The sequence below is a fragment of the Eulemur rufifrons genome, chromosome 21, assembly GCF_041146395.1.
Source record: "Eulemur rufifrons isolate Redbay chromosome 21, OSU_ERuf_1, whole genome shotgun sequence".
Classification (NCBI taxonomy): domain Eukaryota; kingdom Metazoa; phylum Chordata; class Mammalia; order Primates; family Lemuridae; genus Eulemur; species Eulemur rufifrons.
Genome location: NC_091003.1, coordinates 6450380 through 6477886, shown reverse-complemented (window position 1 = coordinate 6477886; position 27507 = coordinate 6450380). Strand labels below are relative to the sequence as shown.

The following is a 27507-nucleotide window of genomic DNA, read 5'->3' as shown; positions in this document are numbered from 1 at the left end:
ATAGTTTTACTTAATTTTTTTTTTTGTATTTCAACCTTTAAGTTTCATTGCAGCATTGTTCATAAAGTAAAAAGCTGGACTCAATCTAAATATCCAGCAATAAGAGACATGCATGATTTTCACACTTTCATAAAACGCGACTTAAATTATCACCTGTAAAGCTTTAGTTTGTTCTGTATATAAAACTATTACTCATTTCTTTCATGCATTTACTTGACATTCACTTTCAGTATAATTCTATCATCTGGTTGGTAGAACTTACTTTTAATCATTTACTAAAGTTTGTTCCTTAGGCATAGCAAGCAAACACATTTTTTTAAAAAGGTACTATAAGTTTTAAGCACTAAAAATAATTTCACACCTTATTATAGCTCATAAATGAACATCCACCTGTTTGTATATATACAACTGGTACATACATGAGTCATACCACAATATGGCATAGCAGTTATGAGCACAGGTTTTGGATTCTGGCTGTGCCACAATCATTAGCTGTGTAATATGATGGAAGTCTCTCTGTGCTTCAGTTTCCTCATCTATAATGTGGGGTTATCTAATAGTAGCTACCTCATAGGGATATTGTGACAGTTATGTTAGTTCAGATACATAAAGCACTTAGGACTGCCTAGAACAACAGGAGTGCTCAGTAATGGTTTAGTTGCTTGAACCATCAACATCATCATCATCATGATTACAGAGCTTCAGGGAAGAATATTTGTTAAATTCTGCTTTGCAGAATTAATGTTTACAAAAAGTCCTTTCTCTGTAAGTTTGCTTTGCTTTCAGAACCAAGAACTAATCAGGCTGTGCTCTAACAACGGAACAGGCTCCCTCACGAGGAGTGAGCTGCATTGTGGGTACACCACTGAGGCTGGAAAGTGATGTGCTACAAGCCCTACAGAACTGATTGCTGCACCACAGAGAGGTTGAAAGAGATCCCTCACAGGTCCCAATCTAATAAATGATTACATGAATCATTCTGAGGTTCCTTTCAAGCTCCAAAATTCTATGACTATTTACCAGGTTATCATATGCAGAGTTAAGAAGATGACTGGCCAGGAACCTGCTATTAATATTACACTCTGAACTGATATGGAAACTTATACTTCCATTGAAAAAAAGAAATCTTTATTTTCTTTCTGTGCTGTGAATAGTGAATTTCCATAGCAGTAAACCAAGTTTGGTGACTCAAGCTTCTCAGCAATTCTAGAAAGGAAGTTGTGAAATTATCAGTGTTTGCCAAGAAAGTACTTCCAGTTTGCCAAAAGAGGGAGCATGGGAGCAAAGAGCATATCTTTGTCCAAGTGTCTAAAAAAAAAACTTACATTTTGTATTTTACTTTCTAGTTTCTTTTTCAAGGATAGGGTAGGACTACATAGTAGTTACAGTAAACTTTTCTCTTTTTAAGATGGTGTTAAGACAGTAGGGTCGGAGATCAAAATTACACAGATAGACTGGATGCGGTGGCTCACACCTGTAACCTAGCACTCTGGGAGGACGAGGTGGGAGGATCGCTTAAACTCAGGAGTCAGAGACCAAGTTGAGCAAGAGCGAGACCTCATCTTTACAAAATAAAGAAAAATTAGCCGGGCCTGGTAGTATGCGCCTGTAGTTCCAGCTATTTGGGAGGCTGAGGCAGGAGCCCGGGAGTTTGAGGTTGCCGTGAACTATGATGATGGCACTGCATCTACACAGGGCGACAGCCAGACTCTGTCTCAAAAGACAAAAAAAAAAAAAAACCACAGATAACTTTTAATAATCCCTTTCTATCCTCCCCAGACAAAACACTCACCTCATGCCTGGCTGCCACACACCAAGCAGCTCTAATTAAATTGTTCTCATTAAAAGGAAGGGGAGTGGGAGCTAAGCCAGTATGAGTACAGAAATAATTGCATATTTATGGATAATGGCTGGAAATTCACTCCTGGCTATAATGGATTGTCTAAAAAAGAAGGATTTGTTGAACATATAATCTACTTTTCACCTCACTACAACAATGAAGTTACTGATATAACCAAGTTTAAGGAAAGTTAATCATCAGGGTGCTATCTTACCCACTCCCTAGGGCCAAACACTCCTTCATGCCAAGGAAGAGGAATGATGTAAGCACCTAGAACCCTTTGTAGGAACAAGTCCTTTACTCACACTCATTAGTCACTATCTAAGATGTATGCCTATGTAAGACAAGGTTTCTATCAGACACACATCTGCATACAAAGTCATTTTTCAATACAAACTTTTGACTTTGCCTTTGTAAAGGCAGCTTCGGCAAGTTACCTATTTGTGCATATTTTCAAATTCAATTCAGAAAAATACTGCAAATTTATACACATTTAGTATGAGCAACATATTCAACCTCTTATTTTATTCAAATTACCAAAAAGTATTCTGTACCATATTAGCTTAAAAACATAAGAAACATACTTGAAAAATACAGAGCTTGGTCCAGGCGCAGTGGCTCACGCCTGTAATCCTAGCACTCTGGGAGGCCGAGGTGGGAGGATCGTTTGAGCTCAGGAGTTCGAGACCAGCCTGAGCAAGAGCGAGACCCTGTCTCTATTAAAAATATAAAGAAATTAGCTGGACAACTAAAAACATATAGAAAAAATTAGCTGGGCATGGTGGCACATGCCTGTAGTCCCAGCTACTCGGGAGGCTGAGACAGTAGGATCGCTTGAGCCCAGGAGTTTGAGGTTACTGTGAGCTAGGCTGACGCCACGGCACTCTAGCCAGGGCAACAGAGTGAGACTCTGTCTCAAAAAAAGAAAAAAAGAAAAATACAGAGCTTAAAATTTCCCCCCAAAATTTATAGATGTTATATATACTAATTATTATACTAATAAATAATACATTTATATTTATTTGATACTTTAATAAAATGGCTTCTATTATTATTCATGTCTGCTGAATTAATGCAAAATGATAGAAAGTATTAATCTAAAGAAAAAGGTAGGTGTTCTGTAATTTCTGGTTTGATGTCCATATGTCTTTGAACAATGTTCTAAGACCCTTCTGGTATGTTCTCCAGACATGGAAAATACACAGTCTTAGATTCACTTGTTAATAGATTTATAACAGCAAATACATTGTCCTATTATAAGATTCTTCTTAAAGGACAACCTTTAAAGTTGGATTGTTTCCTGAACAAATAAAGAAACAAGATAAGCAGCGGATTTTTGAAATTTACAATTTGTACAGTCAGTCCCATGCAACAGCTGGCAACACCAAGTCCTAGAAGAAGGAAATCTGTGAACACAGAGACCGATTTCAAAGGCTACATTTTTCTCCTTTATTTGGGCCATCATACGAAAGACGAATTATTTTTCAAAATGATTAAGTACTCTCATCAATTAGCCAGCTAGAGTATAAATCCTGAAGGAAAAATGTAATAAGCTCTTCTTCTGTAAGTGCCAGCTGCCAAAAACTGTCAGAGTTGGTCAAAGCTTTTTAATGTTCCAATCAAATCACAAAATGAGTGGAAAGTCACTGCACAAAACCCATTAAGCTGCATTACTAAATGTCCAATGTTACATAAAAACTATAAATAACTTTGTACTTTTAGGGGTTTTTTTCAATTTGCTTTCCTTGAAGTAATAATGATGTTCTGCTTCAGTTAATACAGTAATTTTGGAGCTGCCTTTGTATTTAATCCACATATTCTTTCTGTATGGAATAAAGACTGCAAGCAATAATTAAATCAGTAGAATTATAAGCATTCCTTGGCATATCTGTCATTAACAATTCAAAAAATTTAGAGGAGCACCAAAGATAGTGGAGGGCTAAAAAAAAAAAAAAAAGATTGATCACCAGGCTTAATAATATTGTGAGTTGACTTTTCTTTGGGGAAATAAAATGCTGTTTCTGAAAAGGGCATCTAATCTTTTTCAAATATTTGCAAAGGAATTCATATTCTGGTTAAAGGAGTATCACCTTAAAAATAACAAACCAGTAGCCAACACCACACAAATATATCTACCTCAACATCCAAAAATACTGAATTAACAGGGTTTGTTTCTACATACTAAAACAAAGTTTTTTCTTTTAGTGTATAGTCGATCTGCTGGTTGATCTAAAGGCACAAATGAGAATGCTGGTAGCTGATACTTGCTCAAATAAAAGGATAAAATAAGCAGAGGATCAGATTCAAATCACTTGCTAACACTGAAATTTTTTTTTTTAATTTTAAAGACGTTTCTTTCTCCACTTTCCTGGTAAGTCCACTTCTTCCTTGGTCCGATGGACCCCATCTCTTCTTGCTATAGCTGCTAGAATTACCAATAATCTCTAGCCAGTGAGGTTCTTTGATCACAAAACACTTTATAAAACAAGTTTTCAAGCAAAAACTAACAGTGCAACACATATGGGATTAAAGAGATCCAAGTTTCCATATTTTGCACAGGGTAGAAACAATTTTCTTCTTTCAAAGAATTTTTTTTATGATAACTAAAAAGAAGTAGCCTAAGATTGACATGCTAACAATTTGAAATCTGAGTTTTCAAATATAAAGACAAGATATTTTGAATAATATACTAAAACTAAAATTAAGCAAAGCATGGTATATAAATTTAGTATATTTAAGGAAAAACAATGAACTCTTCAAGTACCTTGTCAAAATGAAGGAGAGACTGGAAGCACTCTGAACTTCTGAATTTCATTTGGAATCTTGTGCTAATTTTTTAGTATATGATAACATCTATTTTCTATGACAATTTTTTATATTTAAAATTATAGTCCCCAAGACTATCATATTATTCAATCTATAATAAATTTTTGGTAAAAATAAGCAATAATCCTTCAATTTAATACAATACTAGAATATAGACACTTACTTATTTAATTTATTTATTTATTTTTTGAGACAGAGTCTCACTCTGTTGCCCGGGCTAGAGTGCCATGGTGTCAGCCTAGCTCACAGCAACCTCAAACTCCTGGGCTCAAGCAATCCTCCTGCCTCAGCCTCCCGAGTAGCTGGGACTACAGACATATGCCACTATGCCCAGCTAATTTTTTCTGTGTTTTCCTATATTTTCAGTTGTCCATATAATTTCTTTCTATTTTTTTTTTTTAGTAGAGATGGGGTCTCGCTCTTGCTCAGGCTGGTCTCGAACTTCTGAGCTCAAATGATCCGCCCGCCTCGGCCTCCCAGAGTGCTAGGATTATAGGCATGAGCCACCGCACCCGGCCAATACTTACTTTAAAAAGAATAAATTTTGACACAAAACAACTATACAAATTTTAAATAAACAGCCATGATATATGTACCAAGTTTTATTTGCCTTTAAATTATACAAATAGAACAAATACGTTATTCAAAATATTAAATGTTTTTGCATTTTACAGAAGAAAAAGAAACTGAAGTGAAACTGTAGGAATTGCTGAACTTCATATAAATGTTTCTTCAAAACAAGAGATATTAGTTCCTAAAAGATTCCTCTAAAGTTAAAAAAAGATTAAGAAAAACATTAAGCCATTGGGTTATTACATTTTTAAAAAACTACATGTTTCTTAATGGCAATATGTTTACATTTACAGATAGTAAACTTAGCCTCCTGCCTCATAAAACTCAGAAGACACCACTGATGTCTCAACTCAGCAAAACAATGAAAGCCTCTTTTTCATATGAAAAAACTTTAAAATCTAAATCTACCTTAACATTATTTTCCAAGAAACCTTAAAGAATAGCTAATCTGAAAGCAAAATGTTGTAGAAATCACTTTCAAGAAAAGAAATACATAATGGGATCATGCTTATAGCTAGTAGTATCAGCTAAAATTCTAAACAATTGACATACGAATTCAGAGTATCAGCCGGTCCTCTCCTCCCTCCTGAATTACCTGACCAATGGAAGTTTGGCTTTGTTGTTTCAGAAAGCACTGTTTCTTACACTCCATCAATTGTTCAAAATCACGCCACATTTTTGCTTGTTTCATATTTGGACCATGACTTTCTCGTACAGCTTTTTGTTTTTCCCGAAGCGTCTACCATAAAAAAAATTAAGAATAATTCAATCTCAGTTACAGGGATTTACTTCTATTGCTAGAGTCAGAGGAATATGGTATATTTTACACACTTGATGAATAGTTAAACCAGATTCTCCTATAATGTATCAAAACAAAGATTATAAAAGTTAATTAAATTTAAGGTAGATGTAGAACAGCCTGAAGTTAAAGGGAAGAGAAAAATATGAAGGAAAGGAGGGAAAAAGATAAAGGGAATCAGAAAAGTAGAACAGTATCATGGTGTTGAAAAAAAAAATGCAGATTTTGGAAGTCAGAACTCAACTTTTTGTTGTATTTTTTTTTTTATTTTGAGACAGGGTCTCGCTCTATTGTCTGGGCTAGAGTGCAGTGGCATAATCATAGCTCACTGCCACCTCAAACTCTGGGCTCAAGCGATCCTCCTGCCTCAGCCTCCCAAGTAGCTGGGACTACAGGTACGTACCACCACGTCCAGTTAATTTTTCTATTTTGTGTAGAGACAGGATCTTGCTATTGTTGCCCAGGCTGGTCTCAAACTCCTGGCCCCAAGTAATCCGCCTGCCTCGGCTTCCCAAAGTGCTAGGATTACAGGCATGAGCCACCACACCCGGCTGTGCCTTTATTTCTATAAAACTAAATTACTAAAAAAGGGTCTTCATCTTTGAAAGGAATTAACCATTCTCCCTGTAAAACCTTCCGAAAAGAATGACAATGTCATAACCATGTGTAGTACGGAAAATACGAATTAGTTAGACACATTTAAAAAAATAAGTAATAATTCTTACCTTTCCAAGGTTTTCTTGCTCAGCAATATTTTTGGTATACTGTTCCCTAGGGAGTCAACATAATGATTTACTTTCAATTTACTTCAATTGATTTGATCATACAATAAATTATAAATCAACATACCTATCTAAATATATTAGGCAATATAGTTTTGGTTACTGGAGTCAGAATGAAACCCATTATCAAATACTTTGTCTTTCCCTATCTGTCAGTTCTTCTAGTAAATAGTAATTTAAGGAAAAAAAGAAGCCAAAACATTGCATAGGGAATTAAGAGAATTAAAATGTTAAGTACTATTTCTGGTTAATCTACCCTTAAAACAATGGCAACCCATTTGCTTAAATTACACTTTGTTTTTGAAGCAGTTTGCAGAAAGGGGAAAGGATAAATTTTTTTTAAAAAACATTAAATAACATCTAACCTTGCAATTCCTTTTAGGAAGTCATTTTATAGAAAAATGCCCATAACTTAAATAAACATAAAAGCAAAGACTATTTACTTCATCAATGCTTATAATAGTGAAAATCTACAAACAAATCAAATGTCTATAGATGGGGAAACGTTTATAGATGGGGAAATGTTTAAGTAAATCATGGTATATCCATTCAAAGGAATAATATAGAGTTGTACAAAAAGTGACGTAAATCTATAAATACTGAAGTGGAAAGAATTCTAGATAAATTATTAAGAGAAAAACTACATATGTAGTTTAATCTTATTTTTGTATACACATATACGTGTATATACACACATATGAAAATTTCCCACGCATTGGCTAACACACACATGTATACGTACGCAGATGTGTTAGCCAATGCATGGGGAAAGAATATGGCATCTTGTACAATAAAGTACTAATAGATGTTTTTGAGGCATGACAATATGGGCAGCATTCAATCTCTGTGCACACTACTTCATAATGGTTAATTTTGTTTTAATAAATATTTCTTTTGTAAGCTAAAAAACAAAGCAAAACAAAAATTTTAATGTAGAAATAAAAATACAAATAATATTGTATTTTATCTTTAAACAAAATTATAACTATATTTTAATACTATACAAGACAAAAAGTGAGATTTACAGTGGGTGACATGTTAAGGACAAAGCGTGAAGAATGAGGACAAAGAAACAAATGACAAAGAAGGTAAGAGAGACTTTAGACCTTATATTTGGGTGGAAATAGACTGTATGTGTTTTTCTGTATAAAGCTACATTTTAGCATTTAAGAAGAAATCAAACAATACAAAATTGGGAATCTAAGAAATCATAAACCACAAAAGAGAAAGTATAGCTGCCTGAATGAAAGAAGATTAGGAAATTATACAGAAAAGGGACGTAAAGGATTAGAATAGAGAAAATGGCAATCAAAAGTATCCAAAGTCCTTATAGAGCTGAAGTGAGGGTAGAATCTGTGCACAGAAATGAGAGTGAAGGGGAATAAAAATAATCCTGATGAACCTTCGTTTTGCCTTTTAAAATTTATGAGACACTAAGTCAAACTGCTTGCCTTTCCAGTTCTCCAGGGAAAAACACCTAGGAGGATGTAAATGATATTTTACTCAAGAAGAATATATAGTTATAGCAAAGATAGCTTTCAATAATTCATTTATTAACCCATGCTTGAGAAAAGTCCAAATTGTTTTAGAATTTCCATTTATGTAAAAATATCTCAAGAAACCAACAGGCTCAGTATATTATATATACTAAAACCTAATTTTGGGGGGGAAGGCGGGGCAAAAATAAATAAATAATAAAAACCCCTAATTTTTATTTATTCAACAAATTTATTCAAGGTATAATTATAAAGCACCCGTTATGTGCCCCCCAGGAACTCATGCTACCTAATCTCCAAAGCACTGCTGCATACATTATATTGAACTTGATCTTATAGGTATTGTTCTCCTTATTCTATAGATGAGGAAGTGACTTGCCCAAAACTAGGAATTGGAAAAACCAGGTTAGAACAAAGTTTTTAGTCCCTTTCTGGTACTTTGAACTAAATATGATGTTTCTTAAAATAAAATTAAACTTTCTAGACAATCTTTCAAAACCAAACTAATTTCTTATACCTTTGGACTTACCAGGAAGTACCATAAATGTTGAAAATGGAATAACAATAATAATATTTTAAGCATTTATCAGTGACTTTAGAATGTAATCAATTCCATTTTATTCATAATATTATTATCATGTACTACTATAACCATGATACAATATGTTTCTACAGGAAAACCATGGAATGATAAAGATTTATAATGATTTTTAAAATTTAAAGAATATCTGGCTAGAGGCTGGGCGTGGTGGCTCACACCTGTAATCCTAGCACTCTGGGAGGCCAAGGCGGGAGGATCGCTGGAGGTCAGAAGTTCGAGACCAGCCTGAGCAAGAGCGAGACCCCATCTCTACTAAAAAAATAGAAAGAAATTAGCTGGACAACTAAAAATATATAGGAAAAAATTAGCCGGGCATGGTGGCACATGCCTGTAGTCCCAGTCACTCGGGAGGCTGAGGCAGAAGGATCGCTTGATCCCAGGAGTTTGAGGTTGCTGTGAGCTAGGCTGACGCCATGGCACTCTAGCCTGGGCAACAGAGTGAGTCTCTGTCTCAAAAAAAAAAAAAAAAAAAAAAGAATATCTGGCTAGAAAACAGATCAGAAAATCAATAGTTTAGTTGTAATTATTTCCTTTACTGTTCATATTGAACACTCTGGAAGAAATGGAACTTAATTTCTGAAGCTCGCTCGCTCTTTCTTTCTTTCTTTCTTTCTTTTTTGATACAGGGTCTGCCTCTGTTGCCTGGGCTACAGTGCAGTGGTGTCATCATAGGTTACTGCAACCACAAACTCCACGGTCTCAAGTGATCCTCGGCCTCAGCCTGCCAAGTAGCTGGGACTATAGGCCCAAGCCACCCTACCTAGCCACTCATATATTTGTTTATTTATTTCTGGCCAATTTTTAACATATTTTTGTTGCTCAGGCTGGTTTCAGACTCCTGGCCTCAAGTGATCCTCCCAAAGTGTTGGGATTAAAGGCATGAGCCACCACACCCAGCCCAAACTTTTTATTTTTCAAGAAAAAAATTAACTTTTCTCATTTCTTAGCATTGACCACACAGAATGATATGAGCAGAGTTTACATTCAATGAAAGAATACGAACAAGTACATTTTTAGTTTAATATGTTAGAGTATTAGAAAAAACACTGTTCTATTTATAGAATATTTTCAGTCTGGCTTGCATTCTAGTGCATTACATTAAAAAAATTCACATTCTGCAAGACACTCTATTTCTTCTTTTTTTTAATTCTTTTTCTTTTTTTTTAACTTTTTTTTGAGACAGCGTCTCACTCTGTTGCCCAGGCTATAGTGCCGTGGTGTCAGCCTCGCTCACAGCAACCTCAAACTCCTGGGCTCAGGTAATCCTTCTGCCTCAGCCTCCCGAGTCGCTGGGACTACAGGCATGCGCCATTATGCCCAGCTAATTTTTTCTATATATTTTTAGCTGTCCAGCTAATTTCTTTCTATTTTTTTAGTAGAGAAGGGGTCTTGCTCTTGCTCAGGCTGGTCTCGAACTCCTGAGCTCAAACAATCCTCCCGCCTTGGCCTCCCAGAGTGCTAGCATTACAGGCGTGAGCCACCACGCCCAGCCAAGACACTCTATTTCTTAGATTTTTTTGTAACATAAATGTATATGCCAAAGTCTCATCTGCAATCTAGAATAAACGTGAATCCTACATTTTTTCTGAGTTTTTACTGGATTGTAAAAAGCATAACATTTGAATTGTAATGGGAGAAAAGGAAGCTTGTCTTGTTCAATTACTGCATTTTATCACAGCTAGCAATATAAACGCTTGGGTTTATTTTTTCCTTTCTTTTTTTTTTTTTTGAGACAAGGTCTCACTCAGTTGCCAGGGCTGGAATGCAGTGGTGTCATCATAGCTCACTGCAACCTCAAACTCCTAGGTTCAAGCAGTCCTCCTGCCTCAGCCTCCTGAATAGCTGGGACTTTAGGTACACGCTACTGTGTCCAGCTAATTTTTCTATTTTTTTGTAGTGATGGAGTCTCGCTATGTTGCTCAGGTTGGTCTCGAACTCCTGGCCTCAAGCGATCCTCCCACCTCAGCCTCCCAAAGTGCCAGGATTATAGGCATGAGCCACTGTGCCTGGCCTATAAATGTATTTTTTAAGGCCGGATTTGATTTACTACATTATGCCACAAGCTAAAATTAAAAAAAAAAAAAAATCACCACACACAGACCAAGCATTATTTATACACCCTTCTCATTTTGACCACTATCATCACACAGTTCTAGCTAAAATGCAGTCATTACAGTGTACAATTAACAGGCAGATTACTAGAGTTCAGGCCACGTGAGACTTTAAAAAGGGACCAACTCTTAATGCTTATGAAAAAGTAACTATGAAACTATATGTATTCCCAGGGGTGGAAGGAATGAGGAGTTACTGCTTAACGGTTACAAGAGTTTCTGTTTGTGGTGATGAAAAAGTTTTGTAAATATATAGTAGTTATGGTTGTATACTGTAAATGTATTCAGTGCCACTGAGTTGTACACTTAAAAATGGTTAAAGTGACAAATTTTATATATATATTTGATCACCATGAAAAAAGCAAGCAAGAATTAAAACTGTAAATATTCCTACTTAGCACAGCTGGAATATCTAGAAGATGTTTAATAAGATTTAGTACAAATAATATCTTAGTGTCTGCTTACTTAAATACTCTAAATAATTCTATCTTATTTATAAGATTTCTATAGGTAAAAACATTAAGTAACTCAATATAAAAACAATGAAATTACTTGCCTAATTGCCTTTCTTTTTTCTTGCTGATCAGAAGAGACATATACCTTCATCTCATCAGTAGCACGACGAAGTTGAACTTCTAGGTTCTGAATGGAAAGACTTAAGTTTTAGGGAAGTCTTTGATACAGAAAAATCTCAGAAAAATTTTTGATCCACTTTGTCTTACCTTAATCATACAATTTGTATAATGGTATCTACTTTCTTCTTGAAGACATTCTTCACGAAGTCCTCTAACTTCCTACAATATATAATTTTAAATGAATAACATTATTGAAAGATGAAGACAGATGCAGAGAGAGTGACCTTAAATGCACAACATCAGAGTCATTTCCTTTTCTGCAATTTTAACCTTGTTTTACTCTGGCAGATGGGTTACAATCTTTTCCAGAGAATACTCATATTACCCTAAAACCTGCAGATTTAGTTATCTATTTATTACATACCTACTGTGTGTCCAGCACTGTCCTAAGTGTTGGGGACATAACAGTGAACAGACAGGTCTCTGTTCTCATTCAAGTAAACAGACATAAACATAAATAGATATAAACACATAATGAAGGTTATTTTAGATGGGCATAATTGCAATGAAGAAAATTCAGCAGTAGAATGTGATAGAGAGACTGGGTGGGCCAGGTTGGGGAAGAGAGTGGGGAAACATGAGACATGGTGATCAGGGAAGAACTCAAAGAGGTGGTGGCATTTAGCCTGAGACCTGAATGATGAAAAAGAGAAGGGAAGGCAAACAGTTAGGGGCAGAGTGTCCCAGGCAGAGGGAAGAATATGTGCAAACACCTGGAAGTGAAAATGAGCTGGGTCTCTTTGAAGTTCAGGAAAAAGGTCAGTATGGCTGGAGCTCCATGGATGAGGAGTGGAACACATGAATATGAAGTTAGAGGCAGGTGCGGCCTTTAGACCATAAGTTGGAGGTTAGATTTTTATTTTAAGTACAATGGGAAGACAGTAGAGAGTGGCCTAAATTTTGAACAGGTTTCTTTGGCTGCTCTATGAATAAACTTAGGAGCGCAAGAGTAGAAGCAGGAGAGCAGGGAGAAGGTTACTATGGAAGTCCAGACAAGAGATGATGGGACTTGGACTTTGGCAGTAGTGATACAGATGGAAAATTCAGTGTGTATACATTAAGTTTCAAGAAATAAAGATCTCTGGAGCTTAGGAGACAGGCTCAGGAAATGGTAATAAAGATTTAGGAATCTTTTGACACTGGTGTAGTGAAAATGTATATACACAGGCTGCTTTTGCTAATTTTTTTTTTTTTTTTGAGACAGGGTCTCACTGTTTTGCCCTGGCTAGAGTACAGTGGTGTGATCAGAGCTCACTGCAACCTCAAACTTTTGGGCTCAGTGATGCTCCTGCCTCAGATTCCTGAGCAGCTGGGACTACAGGCGTGCACCACCACGCCTGGCTAATTTTTTTATTTTTTGTAGAGACGGAGTCTTGTTCTTGATTAGGCTGGTCTCAAACTCCTGACCTCAAGTGACCCTCCCGCCTCAGTCTCCCAGGGTGCTAGGATTACAGGCGTGAGCCAACACACCCAGCCTGCTAAATTGTTAAAATAAAAACTTCCTTCTTACCTGTTCTAATTTGGACCGATTGCTTTCGAGGCCTGCTGCACAGCTATCATACTGGGATTTCTTTTCATCACACTCCTGGGTTAATTCCTAGCATGAAAAGGGCAAATGACAGAATAAGTGAAAAACAAAGGCTTAAAGTGTGGCTCTGAAACAATGCATGCCCTTGTCAGACTTGTAACTTAACTCTAAGCTTCTTGGCATACTTAAGAGTTATTTATACAACAATCAGACATTTGAGAATTATGACAGATGAAGGTGCTGATAATAATAATAGCTACCATGTATTGAGCTGTGTGCCAGCCTCTTTGTTAGGAGCTGGGGATACAGCAGTAAACAAAACAGCCAAAAATTCTTCCCCTCAAGTAACGTTCACATAGGTAAACAGGCTACTGAGAGCTATTACGGGCAAATGCAAGGTGTTATAGGAACACACAGGACTCTCATGAACATAACCCAGGCTTGGGGATCACTGGGGACAACTTCCTGGAGAAACTGATATCTAAGCTAAGCATGAAGGATTAGTAAGAATAAGAATAGTTAGGGGAAAGGTGAACAAAGGAAGAGAGTGGGAACACTATGTAAAAAGGATTGGAAGCTAGAAAGAACAAGAACCATTAAGGAACTTACAAGTAGTTTATTATGCTGCAGTATGTCTGGGAAGTGGTGAGAGAGGCAGCTAAAGACTCAGGCAGAGGCCTAATCCGAACAACTCATAAACCATACCAGGGTGTTTGAACTATACCCTCGACAATAACTAAATCTCACAACAGCCCCTGGAAGGAGCTATTAATGACCCCATATAATGCTCTGAGAAAGTTCAGGGAGGCCAAGTACCTCGTCAAAGAGGATTCTGCTAGAAAAGGGCAGAGTCAGAGTTTGAGTTCAGGCCGTTTAAGTACTAACATGCTAACATACTAACTTCTAATGTAATGTTTTAAATGAGATAATCTGAAAATCTGCTACAAACAGCTAGAAATGCTAAAAGTACAGTCACGTACCACACAGTGACATTTTGGTCAACGACAGACTGCATATATGACAGTGATCCCGTAAGATTAAAATAGAGCTGAAAAATTCCTATCATCTAGTGACATCACAGGCATAATGTCATAGCACAACACATAATTCATGTGTTTGTCGTGATGGTATAAACAAACCAATGGTGTTGCCGGTTATATAAATGTACAGCACATACAATTATGTATAGTACATGATAATGATAATAAACAACTATGCTACATTTATATACTTACTATATTATACTTTTTATTGTTATTTTAGGGTGTAGTGCTTCTAATTGTATTAAAAAAATTAACTGTAAAACAGCCTCTGGCAGGTCCTTCAGGAGGTATTCCAGAAGAAGGCACTGTTACCACAGGAGCTAATATCTTTGTGTGTGTTATTGCCCCTGAAGACCTTCCAGTGGACAAGGTGTGGAAGTGGAAGCCAGTGATATTGATGATCCTGATCTTATATAGGCCCAGGCTAATGTGTCTGTTTATGTCTTAGTTTTTAATAAAAAAGTTTAAAAAGTAAAAATAAAAAAATTTTTAACAGCAAAAAGCTTATAGAATAAGGATATAGAGAAAGAAAATATTTTTGTACAGCTATACAATGTGTTTATGTTTTAAGCTAAGTGTTATTACAAGAGTCAAAAAGTTAAAAAACTTAAAATGTTTATAAAGTAAAAAAATTATCATAAGCAATGGTAATTATTGAAGAAAAAATTTTAATAAATTTAGTGTAGTCTAAGTGTACAGTGTTTATAAAGTCTACAATAGTGTACAGTAATGTCCTAGGCCTTCACATTCACTCACCACTCACTCACTGACTCACCCAGAGCAATCTGCAGTCCTGCAAGCTCCATTCATGGTAAGTGCCCTATACAGGTGTACCATACAAATACTTACTATTGTGTTATAATTGCCTATAGTATTCAGTACAGTGACATGCTATACAGGTTTGTAACCTAAGAGCAATAGGCCTTACCATATAGCCTAGGTGAGTAGTAGGCTATACCATCTAGGTTTGTGTAAATACACTCTATGCTGTTTGCACAATGATGAAATCACCTAATGACGCATTTCTCAGAACATATCCCGTCATTAAATGATGCATGACTGTATCTATAAATGATTGGTAAGGTAGAGCAAACATCCTTTCAAATCCAGAGCTAAACTGAACTCTCAAGGAAATAAGAGAAATTACCAAGACCAAAAACAAAGGATGCCTGCGATGTCACCAGGTGGCTACTGTTGATGAAAAGAGTTGAAAGTGGTCAGTCTTGGTAACAAAGTGATTTTAACGTCCAGGCAGAGCAGATGAAAAGCCTTAGCCTGTGCAGAGTAGGAAGTTAGAACTGAGGATCCCGCAGTAAATCCAAGCTCTTTTCAACTTGGGAATTTGTGAGTAAAGGGTTAACACCAGCCTGAGAATGACCTTGGTTGCACACAGCAGTTTCCTTGGAAACAGGAGAGTTGACGGAGATGAGTAATGTGTGTGCTGTCTTTGTTGTGTGAGACTGCATCTAGGTTGGGGTGACTAATGTAGCATAAAAGATTTCTGGGAAAAAGGGGCCATGGCTTTTATGTATCAAAGTGATCTACAGACACTCAAGGCTCTCAAGGGTGACAGTCATATGCACCCTAAGTGGGAGAAGGGGCAGCAGAGGCTCCGTACTTAGGTAGCTGCTGGGCCTCTCAGTGACATGAAGATGCTATAGTTGATAAAAGCCATTTTTGGCCTGGAGTCTGTTGGCCAAATTGATCAGTATGCAACTGTATTACTGCAGAGATAAATGGAAAAAAGAGGCCTATTGTCAGGCAAGTTTGAAGCTTGAATTTACCCTACCTACATGGTCTAGGAACTCCAAGCTAAGACAGTAACTTAACATTAGCTCCAAGCTTGTGATAGCCCTAAAACACCTGGCAGAACAACTGCAAAACCACTCTGGAGGGAAATACCTAACTATCCTAACTGCCAAGATTCAAGAAACAAAACCCTATTGGTATAAAGTAATTGCGGTTTTAGCATTGTGGACATTTGCCATTTGATATTGGAATATATTCTTAAACAAATGTGGTTACATTATATATCATTTTAATGCGAATTTCTCGCTTTTTGTTTTTTTGCTAATGACTTATTACTTGCTGTTTATTTTATTCGTTTCTCTTTTTTTTTTTTTGGGGACAGAGTCTTGCTCTGTTGCTCGGGCTAGAGTGCTGTGGCATCACCCAAGCTCACAGCAACTTCAAACTCCTGGGCTCAAGTGATCCTACTGCCTCGGCCTCCCCAGTAGCTGGGACTACAGGCACGTACCCCGATGCCTGGCTAATTTTTTCTATTTTCAGTTGTTCAGCTAACTTTTTTTCTAATTTTAGTAGACATGGGATCTCGCTTTTGCTCAGACTGGCCTTGAACTCCTGAGCTCAAACAACCCTCCTCCTCGGCCTCCAAGAGTGCTAGGATTACAGGCATGAGCCACCATGCCTGGTCAATGTATTTTATATTTATTTTAGACTGATGTTAGACAAAAAGCAAATTCGAGCAATTTTCTTATTTGAGTTCAAAATGGGTCATGAAGCAGCAGGGACATTTGCAACAACAATGATGGAGTTGGCCCTGGAACTGCTAATGAACGTATGGTGCAGTGGTGGTACAAAAAGTAGAGCAAAGGAGACGAGAGCCTTGAAGATGAGGATTGCAGTGGCCAGCCATCGGAAATTGACAATGACCAATTGAGAGCAATCATCAAAGCTGATCCTCTTACAACTAGAGGAGAAACTGCCGAAGAACTCAATGTTGACCATTCTACGGTCATTTGGCATTTGAAGCAAATTGGAAAAGTGAAAAAGCTCAGTAAGTGGGTACCTCATGAGCTGACCAAAAAAAAAAAAAAAAAAACAACTGTCATTTTGAAGTGTCATTGTCTCTTCTTGTATGCAACAATGAACCATTTCTGGATCAGATTGTGACATACAATGAAAAGTGGATTTTGTATGACAACCGGCAACAACCAGCTAGCTCAGTGGTCGGACCAAGAAGAAGCTCCAAAGCACTTTCCCCAAAGCCAAACTTGAACCAAAAAAAGGTCATGGTCACTGTTTGGTGGTCTGCTGCCAGTCTGATCAACTACAGCTTTCTGAATCCGGCAAAATCATTACATCTGAGAAGTATGCTCAACAAATCGATGAGATGCACGGAAAACTGCAACATCTGCAGCTGGCATTGGTCAACAGAAAGGGTCCAATTCTTCTCCACAGCAATGCCCGACAGTGTGTTGCACAACCAACGCTTCAAAAGTTGAATGAATTGGACTACGAAGTTTTGCCTCATCCACCAACCAACTACCACTTCTTCAAGCATCTTGTCAACTTTTGCAGGGAATGTGCTTCCACAACGAGCAGGATTATGGAAAATGCTTTCCAAGAGTTTGTCGAATCCTGAAGCATGGATTTTTACACTGCAAGAATAAATAAACTGGCCGGGCACGGTGGCTCACGCCTGTAATCCTAGCACTCTGGGAGGCCGAGGCGGGTGGATCGCTCGAGGTCAAGAGTTCGAGACCAGCCTGAGCAAGAGCGAGACCCCGTCTCTATTAAAAATAGAAAGAAATTATATGGCCAACTAAAAATATATAGAGAAAAAATTAGCCGGGCATGGTGGTGCATGTCTGTAATCCCAGCCACTCTGGAGGCTGAGGCAGTAGGATCGCTTAAGCCCAGGAGTTTGAGGTTGCTGTGAGCTAGGCTGACGCCACGGCACTCACTCTAGCCAGGGCAACAAAGTGAGACTCTGTCTCAAAAAAAAAAAAAAAAAAAGAATAAATAAACTTATTTCTCATTGGCAAAAATGTATCGATTATAATGGTTCCTATTTTATTAATAAAGATATGTTTGAGTCTAGTTATAATGATTTAAAATTCATGGTCCAGGCTGGGTGAGATGGCTTAAGCCTGTAATCCTAGCACTCTGGGAGGCTGAGATGGGAAGATTGCTTGAGGTAAGGAGTTTGAGACCAGCCTGAGCAAGAGGGAGACCCCATCTCTACTAAAAATAGAAAAATTAGCCAGGTGTGGTGGCATTAGCCTGTAATCCCAGCTACTTGGTAGGCTGAGGGGGGGAGAATGGCCCAGGAGTTTGAGGTTGCTGTGAGGTAGGCTGACACCACGGCACTCTAGCCTAGGTGACAGAGCAAGAGTCCATCTCAAAACAAAACAAAATAAAACAAAACAAAAAATCAAAATCGCAGTTACTTTTGCACCAACCTAATATAAAGCATATAAGGAAACAATCCATTAGGAGTAAGAATCAGAAGATCTAAACAGCAGCAGGACTATACCTCAAGGAACTCTGGATACTAGAAATAAGCCTAACAAGTATGCTTAAAATAATAAAAACTATAAAGAAGGAACTGAAAAGAAGAGAAAAAGACACAGTGAGAAAAAACAAAAATGAGGCCGGGCACGGTGGCTCACGCCTGTAATCCTAGCACTCTGGGAGGCCGAGGCGGGTGGATCGCTCAAGGTCAGGAGTTCGAGACCAGCCTGAGCAAGAGCGAGACCCCGTCTCTACCAAAAATAGAAAGAAATTATATGGACAACTAAAAAAATATATATATATAAAAATTAGCCGGGCATGGTGGCGCATGCCTGTAGTCCCAGCTACTCGGGAGGCTGAGGCAGGAGGATCGCTTGAGCCCAGGAGTTTGAGGTTGCTGTGAGCTAGGCTGACGCCACGGCACTCACTCTAGCCTGGGCAACAAAGTGAGACTCTGTCTCAAAAAAAAAAAAAAAAAAAACCAAAAATGAAAAAGTCACTGAAATTAAAAATTAAGTGGATGGAATAAACATATGATTAGATACCACTGAGGAGATAAAATAATCAACAAGAAAATAGAGCTGAAGAAATTACCCAAAATTCAACAAAGAGAGACAAAAAGATGAAAATATGAAAGTGGGGTTAAGCAATAGGGAACAGAATAAATATATCTAACATATGTCTAATAGGAGTAGATGGAAAACAGACCAGAAAAAATGGGGGAGGGAATATATTATGTAGAATTTTCCCAGAATGGAAGACACAAAACACAAATTCTAGCACACAGTAAATAAAACTAAATCTACACTTAGATCACAGCAATGAAATTTGGACAACACCAAAGAAAAGGTAAAAAATATTAAAACCAATTATACGGAAGATAATACCAAAAAAGAAATGATAATTAAACTAATAGAGATCTTTCAACACAGCAGGAGAAAGCAGTGAAAATATTTTTTCCGACTAAACCATTATTTAAGAAGGAAATAAAAAGATGGTTTACTTATTGTTAACAATTCTTTACTGAGAAAACTATTTTTAGAAACCACACAAAACAAGAAAATTGGATTTCAGGAAAAAAGGAAACTGAATCCAGAAGTAAGAAGTTAAAATAAAAGCAGCAATGGTGAGAATTGCTAAATATATCAGTAAATCTAAACAGGAAATGATTATACAAAATAGTAATCAGAATAGCAACAGCCACCATGACAACTACTTTTAGAGATGCAGAAATAATAAAATTAAATGCCAGAGGATAACACACATGTAAGGCAGGAGAGTTAAATTATTCCGAGGTCCCTGTATTGTTGGGGAGATGTTGATTAACTTCAGACTTTAGGAATAAATTAGACTTAGGAATATGTTAATATATGTGTGAAACCTTAAGAGTAAATCATATCAGAATAGAAGTAGAAGATAGAAAAGGAAATAAAGGGAAAAAAAGAAGAGAAAGCAAACAGGACTAGTACAATGGATGGTAGAAAAGAAAATAACCAAAGAGAAAGCACAGTAAATAGCATGTACAAAATAGAAAAAAAAAAAATCCAAATGTATCAATAACCAGAGTAGACAAAACTCACCAATTAAAAGACAGATTCTAAAACTAGATGTAAGAAATCACACCCACACAAAGTCCCGCTATACACTATTTACGAGACATATACAAGACAAAAGTAAGTACATAGAAAGTTGAAAGTAAACAGAAATAAAAAGATATACCAAGCAATACTAATCATAAGAAAGTTGGCATACCCACTGTAAGAGTACACAAAATAAGACTCTTAGGCAAAAAGCACTGTATACTAGGAATAAAGAAAATTAAAAAAAATATATAAAACATATAAATTCACCAGAAAGCATTTTTTTTTAAACCAGGAAGATTTTTTTTTCTTTTGATGTGGTAAAAAAATACACACAACAAAATTTATCATTTTAACCATTTTTAAGTTTACAATTCAGTGGCATTAAGCACATTCACAAGGTTGGGCAACCATCACCACCATCCATCCACGGAACTCTTTTCATCTGAAAAAGTTTTACTGAAACTTTCTACCCACTGACAACAACTCCCCATTCATTAGGAAGTTTAGAACAACACATTTAACAAGGCTGATCTGACGAACACATGAAGAACCCTGTACTCAACAACTAGAAAATACACATTCTCTTCAAGATCAAATCACTAAAAATATTAGGTTGGCCTCAGATCTCCCCACAGCTACATTTAACTCTAGAAGACTGTGGAGCTATACTTAAAAAAATCCTCAAGGAAAGAATGCACGATCTGACAGTCAAGCTGTCATTGAAATATTTTGGCATTAAACTGTAGAACATTTAAGAACTCATCAGAGAACATTGTTTTTATGAGCCCTTTTTTGAGGACTGGACTAGACAACAAATGACAGACAATCCAAAGAGAAGTGAGACAAAGGGCAGTTGAACGGGTGGTAATGAGCACCGGACCTAATAATTACAGGTCTAGTGCTGAAAACAAAAGTGGGAAATAGTGTAATAGAACAGAATGTAAATGTTACACACCCTGACAAGGTAGAAATGATACAACAAGGCCTGCAGGAAGGAGAAGAGGAAAAGAAGGTGGAATGTAGAATAAGTAAGCTGGTTCCCTCATTTTTTTAATTGCTAGAGGTGGGTGGGGAGAACATCAAAGAATATCATTTAAAGGTAACAAATCAAGTCATAATATAAGCATACTCAAAGTATAAAGGCAAACACTAAGAAAGACAATACTATCAACTAAAATAAGATGCTAGAAGAGAGGGAAGGGAGGGAGAAGGAAAAAGAAATACACAAATTTTCACTCTAGCCTGGTTGATCGAGTGAGACTCTGTCTCAAAACCACAAAAGAAACAATAACAACAACCTCCCCCTCAAAAAAAAACCCAACTAATTTCATCACTTCTCACAGTGGGAATTAATAGAATAGATACTATAGAAAAAAATGGATGATTAATGATAGAGTTACAATGGCTAGAACAAAACCACATGTCAACGCACACATGCGCACACACACACACACACACACACACACACGCATGCACGAAGAAGAAGATGGAGAAGATTTCTTACAGGCTTTAAAATCAAAAGCCAAACATAAAATGATATCACTAAACCAAATATGTCTACATATCAATAAATATAAACAGGCTACACTTATCTACTAAAATAAGCCTTTCGATGATATCACATTGCAAAACCCAATTCTAGAGACACACACGAGACAAAATAATTTTTTTGAAGTGGAAAATATAAGATGGGCAAAAAAATGTACAACAGGAACATGTAAATAAAAGAAGCAGATATTTTGATCTCAGTATCAGTCAGGGTTGATTCCAGCTGCACCCCGCCCACCCCAATTCCCCAAAAGCCAAACAGCCTTTGTTAGAAAGTGAAGCAAAGATGTGGAGAACAAATTTAAGGTAGATAGTAAATAATTATCTGTTCATTAATTTCCAGAAAACTTCTGGAGGATACAGAAGGAAGTATTAATAGTCATTACTTCTAGGGAATGCGCTGGGGATGCAGAAAGAGGAAGTATTTCTCCTCTTTCTCTTAAAACAATTCTGTACAGTTTGAATTCTTGCCAAGAGCATGGTTTTCTATTATAAGAAAAAGTAATCAATAAATAAGAAATATTTCAGTGAAACTAATAATTATCAGATTGCATACTCTAAAATATAAGTATTTTAGTTTATATTTTAGCAATTATATAACTATTCCATTTAATTACATATAATTTATAGAACCACTAAGAAAATAAATATGAAACTTTTCAAGATGCTATTCTAATTCTAGATGATTATAAAAGATTTAGATAATCTAAATTATACATCTTGAGTTGTGATGCTCTAATTTTCAAACAGCTGTTAAAATTCAAATTTAGAAAAACATGCCTGTGCAATAGAAAGGAAATATACTAACACTTCACTATAAAATTTCCTAAATATTTGAAAGTTACCCATTAAAGTAAGGAGTGTAAAGTATTTTTAAATACTTCTGTTCTTTAAAAATGTGATAATGCATTTTGGTAGTTTCAAGTGTTAAATACAGTTAAATTAAAAAATAAGCAGTATTTAAAATAGGGAACTGCTAATGTCAAATGGCAGAGGCTTCCTAATCTGGATTTGTGGAAGGCATTTACCTTCTGACAGTTTATCTTTAAAACAGTGGTTAGTATTAGCTTCCAAGTAATAGTATTTCATCACTTCTCATAAGCTATCATAGTTTGCCCCACACTACGCCTCCCAGCAAAGCAAGTTCATTAATCTAAAGTTAACCTGTCACCACTCGTGGGCAGACTTTGAGCTTTTACCTGGCCACAGAAGAATGTGACTTCATATTTATAGCTCTGATATGCATATGATTTAAAGGAAAAATCTTATCTGGTTATACTTGGGATTTCAGCTTAAACTACTTTTTCTCCTTCTTTCTCCTCCCTATAATTTACAACAAAATAAGTAGCATAAATTAAACAAAAACATTTGTAGGTTACATTATTACTCTCTTTTGCAGAATTAGATCAATATGATAATAATGATAATAATTTGTTTCTATAATAACCCAAATAAAATATTCAGGATTCTAACTAGTACATTTGAACAAGATAGAATACTAAAAGTATCACAGAATCAAATGCACTTACTTGACATTTCTGACGCAACTGTCGTAATTCTTTTAGAACTGGAGCTAGAGCTGACTTCTTTTCAGATACCAGTGAATTCAGTTTTTTTACCTGTCATTTAAACAAAAAACATTAATGCCTACAAAAAGAATTCAAAAGAATAAAAATACTACATGCATAAAGATATTTACTGCAGTGTTAAATATAAGAGTAAAAATCTATAAATTAGCTGGGTGTGGTGGTATGCATCTGTAGTCCCAGCTACTCCAAAGGCCGAGGTGGGAGGGTTACTTGAGCCCAGGAGTTTGAGGCCAGGGTAGACAACAGAGTGAGATCCCTGTCTCAAAACAAAACCAAAACCAAAACCAACTATAAATTACTTCAGTGCCAAACAATAGGGAAGTGATTTAGTAAATCTTGATTCCTCAGCAAGATGGAATACCATACCATTTAACCATTCAAAATGTCAATTATCAAGACTAAAACATTAGGGGAAAATATTTATAAGCAAACATTGAATGAATAAATTACAAAGTTGCCTATATACAACTATAATCATGTTGTGTTATATTAATATAAAAATAGATAATTATGTAAGTTATAAAAATACACATAAATATGGATGGAGTGATATTCAAAATATTAATACTTAATAGTCCAAATGGCATAAATAGCGACCAATCAGAATGGACACCTGTCAAAGAGATGAATAAGGTCTTAGAGGCCTTTTCTGTAATATATGCTAATCTTTTTAGGAGTTAGACTGTAGTGAGATCTAGAGAGTTCTGGGGAAATGGCCAATATGGATAAGGCAGTGGAGGGAGATACTCCAAAGGAATGGGGCAGCAACTATATACTAACAAGTAAAGAAAGATTTCAATATTTTAATGCCTGGTGAAAATGTACGAGTGCATTCTGGCTGAACAGTAGCCTTGAATATGGAAAGATACTAAGGACATACACAAAAATGAAATAATTTTATTAGAGTGGTATGACTTGGGAAAACTTATTTTTTATCATAAATATTTCTTCAATATTATATAACTTTTATATATTAAAAAAACACAAATGCATAAACTATTAGAAGTTGACAACAACCTTATTAGAAGGGAAAAATTCAAAAGAGACTGATAAAGACAGATGAAAGAATATAAAGTAAATGATGTACAGAAATGAAAATTTGAATGTTGCACTGAAAATAAACACACAAACTACTTGTCTTCTAGCTACACAATAAAAGAAAACTTTTAAAAAATGTGTAATCATGGGCTGGGTGTGGTGGCTCACGCCTATAATCCTAGCACTCTGGGAGGCCGAGGCGGGAGGATCACTCAAGGTCAGGGGATGGAGACCAGCCTGAGCAAGAGCAAGACCCTGTCTCTACTAAAAAATAGAAAGAAATTAACCGGACAACTAAAAATGTGTAGAAAAAATTAGCCAGGCATGGTGGCACATGCCTGTAGTCCCAGCTATTCGGAAGGCTAAGACAGGAGGATTGCTTGAACCCAGGAGTCTGAGGTTGCTGTGAGCTAGGCTGATGCCACGGCACCCTAGCCCGGGCAACAGAGTGAGACTCTGTCTCAAAAAAATAAAATAAAATAAAATAAAATGTGTAATCACCATTTCAGACATGTCATCCAGCGTTCGTCCTTTCATTTCATCAACTTCACTCTTCAGTGCAGACACTCTTTCGAGCTCTTCTTGGGTGTAACTATATCCAGATATACCCTTTTTCTCCTCAGTAGTTTGCTATAAGTAAAGAATAAAAAGCTCACAAAATGTGCATCAAAATCTTGCTGGTTTCCATAAGAAGTATATAAATTTCATATACAGCGAAAGAGTTGTAAATAAAATAGTTTAGAAATCTAAAAGACAATCTTCATTGATATCAATTATTATTCCATTCAATTACACGTCTTTATGTTATAAACCTATGCTAAATTTTACTATGGTATTTTCAGATGCATAAGAAATATTTCTAATTTTAAACTTTTTTCCTCCTTTTTCTTTTTTTTTTCTTTTCTTTCTTTCTTTTTTTTTTTTTTTGAGACAGAGTCTTGCTTTGTTGCCCAGGCTAGAGTGAGTGCCGTGGCGTCAGCCTAGCTCACAGCAACCTCAAACTCCTGGGCTTAAAGGATCCTACTGCCTCAGCCTCCTGAGTAGCTGGGACTACAGGCATGCGCCACCATGCCCGGCTAATTTTTTCTATATATATTTTAGTTGGCCGATAATTTCTTTCTATTTTTAGTAGAGACGGGGTCTTGCTCTTGCCCAGGCTGGTCTCCATCCCCTGACCTTGAGCGATCCTCCCGCCTCGGCCTCCCAGAGTGCTAGGATTATAGGCGTGAGCCACCGCACCCGGCCTAGATGATAAATTTTATCATTACCTTATTTTTAGCTCAATGAAAGAGCTTTGTTTTATTTTAAATGAGATATGGAGCTCTTCTAGGGTTCACAGTAGAGGAATTTTTAAACGATCACTTTCACATCTGTGCTGACATCCAACTATAGAGGGGCAAGGGTAGGAGGAGGAAAGCCAATTGGAAGACCATCCTAATAATTCAACTTAGAGATGACAGCATGAATCAGGGTGTTGGGGAGAGAGGTAACAAGGATATATATCTGTATCTATATCCTTGTATAGATATATACAAATCTGTATATAATTTGAAGGTAGATTCATTAAGATATTGTGACAGATTAGATGTAGGGATGTTAGGGAGAGGGAGAGGTAAAGAAGTCCAAGGTTTCTGACCTGAGGGATTTCCATTTATTGAGATGAAGAAGACTGGAGAAAACCAGGTTTGAGGAGGAGGTGAAGATTAGAAGTTTAGTTCTGGAAGTGTTAAAAGTCTGAAATGTTTATTAGGTATCCAAGCGGAGAGGTCAAGACATTCATTATATGTACAAGACTGGAATTAGAGAAGAAATCTATCTTGGAAATATAAGTCAGTGAGTTGTCACCATATAGAGGATCTTTAAAGCTATGAGGATAAGATCACCAATGTAGCTAGGGTAAAGAAGTGATCCAACATTTAGACCTTGAAGAAATGAGAAGAAATCAGCAATGGAGTAGGAATACAAGTGTTAGTTTGGAAGAAACACCAGGAGAGTGCAGTGTCCTAGAAGACAAAAAAAATTTTTTACAGGGAAGAGGGAGTGATCAACTATGTCAAATGCTGCTAATAGGTCCAGTAAGAAAAAGACTAACAATTGGGATGGGTGTGGTGGCTCACACCTATAATCCTAGCACTTTGGGAGGCTGAGACGGGAGGATCACCTGAGGCCAGGAGTTTGAGACCAGGCTGGGCAACAGTGAGACCCCCGTCTCTACAAAAAATTAAAAAAATTAGCCGGGCATGGCATTGTGTGCCTGTAGTCCCAGGTGCTTGGGAAGCTGAGGCAGGAGAACTGCTTGAGTCCAGGAGTTGGAGCCTGCAGTGACCTATGATGATGCCACTGCACTCCAGCCCGGGTGACAGAGCAAGACCCTGTCACAGAAAAAAGAAAAAAAGAAAAAGGACTAATAATTGATCATTGGATTTAGCAATGTGAAAGTACTGGTGACCTGGAAAAGATAAATATCAGTGGAATGGTAGGTATGCAAATCTTACTGGAGAGAGTCCACAAGAAAATGGAGGAAACATAAAGAGAGAAAGACAAAAAAGGCTTTCAATAAACCCTCATTTCCCATGGCTGAAGGGCAGAGGGCACTGAAAATCAGGCACAGGGCTTAACTGTAAGACTGGCAAAACTTCAGAGGAAGCTGAATTCTTAGTCTAGGCAAATATGCTATGCCAAAGTTAGGGCCCTGATAGGGAAGATAAAAGGGATGCTGAGTCTTGACCAGGGGTGTCTGGGAACACTCACTAAGAACCTTGAGCTCCCAGGTTATCCTGTATCCTCTGGGCAGTGGCAAATGGCTTAGCTTCAGGGGCCTGGAAGAAGTAAGACAGCAAGGTCAGGGAGGTCTAGGGAAGAGACATGTGAATGGACCTATGGGAGTACGCACTAAGTGTGAAGATCTTTCTATCACTTGGCCACTACAGAATGTCCATTGCAGAAGAGGCACTGAACCAATAAAGTGGAAAGGATGATATGGCCAGGAGATGTCAGCCAGCCTGTCATTGGCCACTCAGTGCTTGTAATGGGCTCATGAACAGAATGGTTATGTTGGTAGAGATGGTGGTTATATGTCGGCCAAAAAGCATGGGCTCTCTCTCACCAAGGCTCATCTAGCTATTACCAATGTCAAATCTCTGAGCTGCCAGCAAGAGAGACTAATCCTCAGCTCTGGGTATGGAATCATCCCTTGAGAAAACCAACCCCCTACTTCATGGCAATTTGATAACATCAGACTCTTTCTGCCCATCCTGA

General features: G+C 36.9%; 1 protein-coding gene across 4 annotated transcripts in view; it reads right to left on the bottom strand.

Annotated features, from left to right (window-relative positions):
* Nucleotides 1-5240: 5240 nt before the first annotated feature.
* Nucleotides 5241-27507, bottom strand: part of IFT81 (intraflagellar transport 81) — a 70895-nt gene continuing 48628 nt past the window's right edge. For all 4 annotated transcript variants that reach the window (XM_069496892.1, XM_069496895.1, XM_069496893.1 and 1 more), the window contains 7 exons: nt 24751-24879; nt 23152-23241; nt 13174-13260; nt 11751-11822; nt 11585-11670; nt 6764-6809; nt 5241-5978 (listed from right to left, as the gene is read on the bottom strand). In XM_069496892.1, coding sequence (XP_069352993.1) covers nt 5796-5978; nt 6764-6809; nt 11585-11670; nt 11751-11822; nt 13174-13260; nt 23152-23241; nt 24751-24879 — 693 coding nt within the window. In that variant the 3' untranslated portion in view covers nt 5241-5795. The remainder of the gene's footprint in view (nt 5979-6763; nt 6810-11584; nt 11671-11750; nt 11823-13173; nt 13261-23151; nt 23242-24750; nt 24880-27507) is intronic.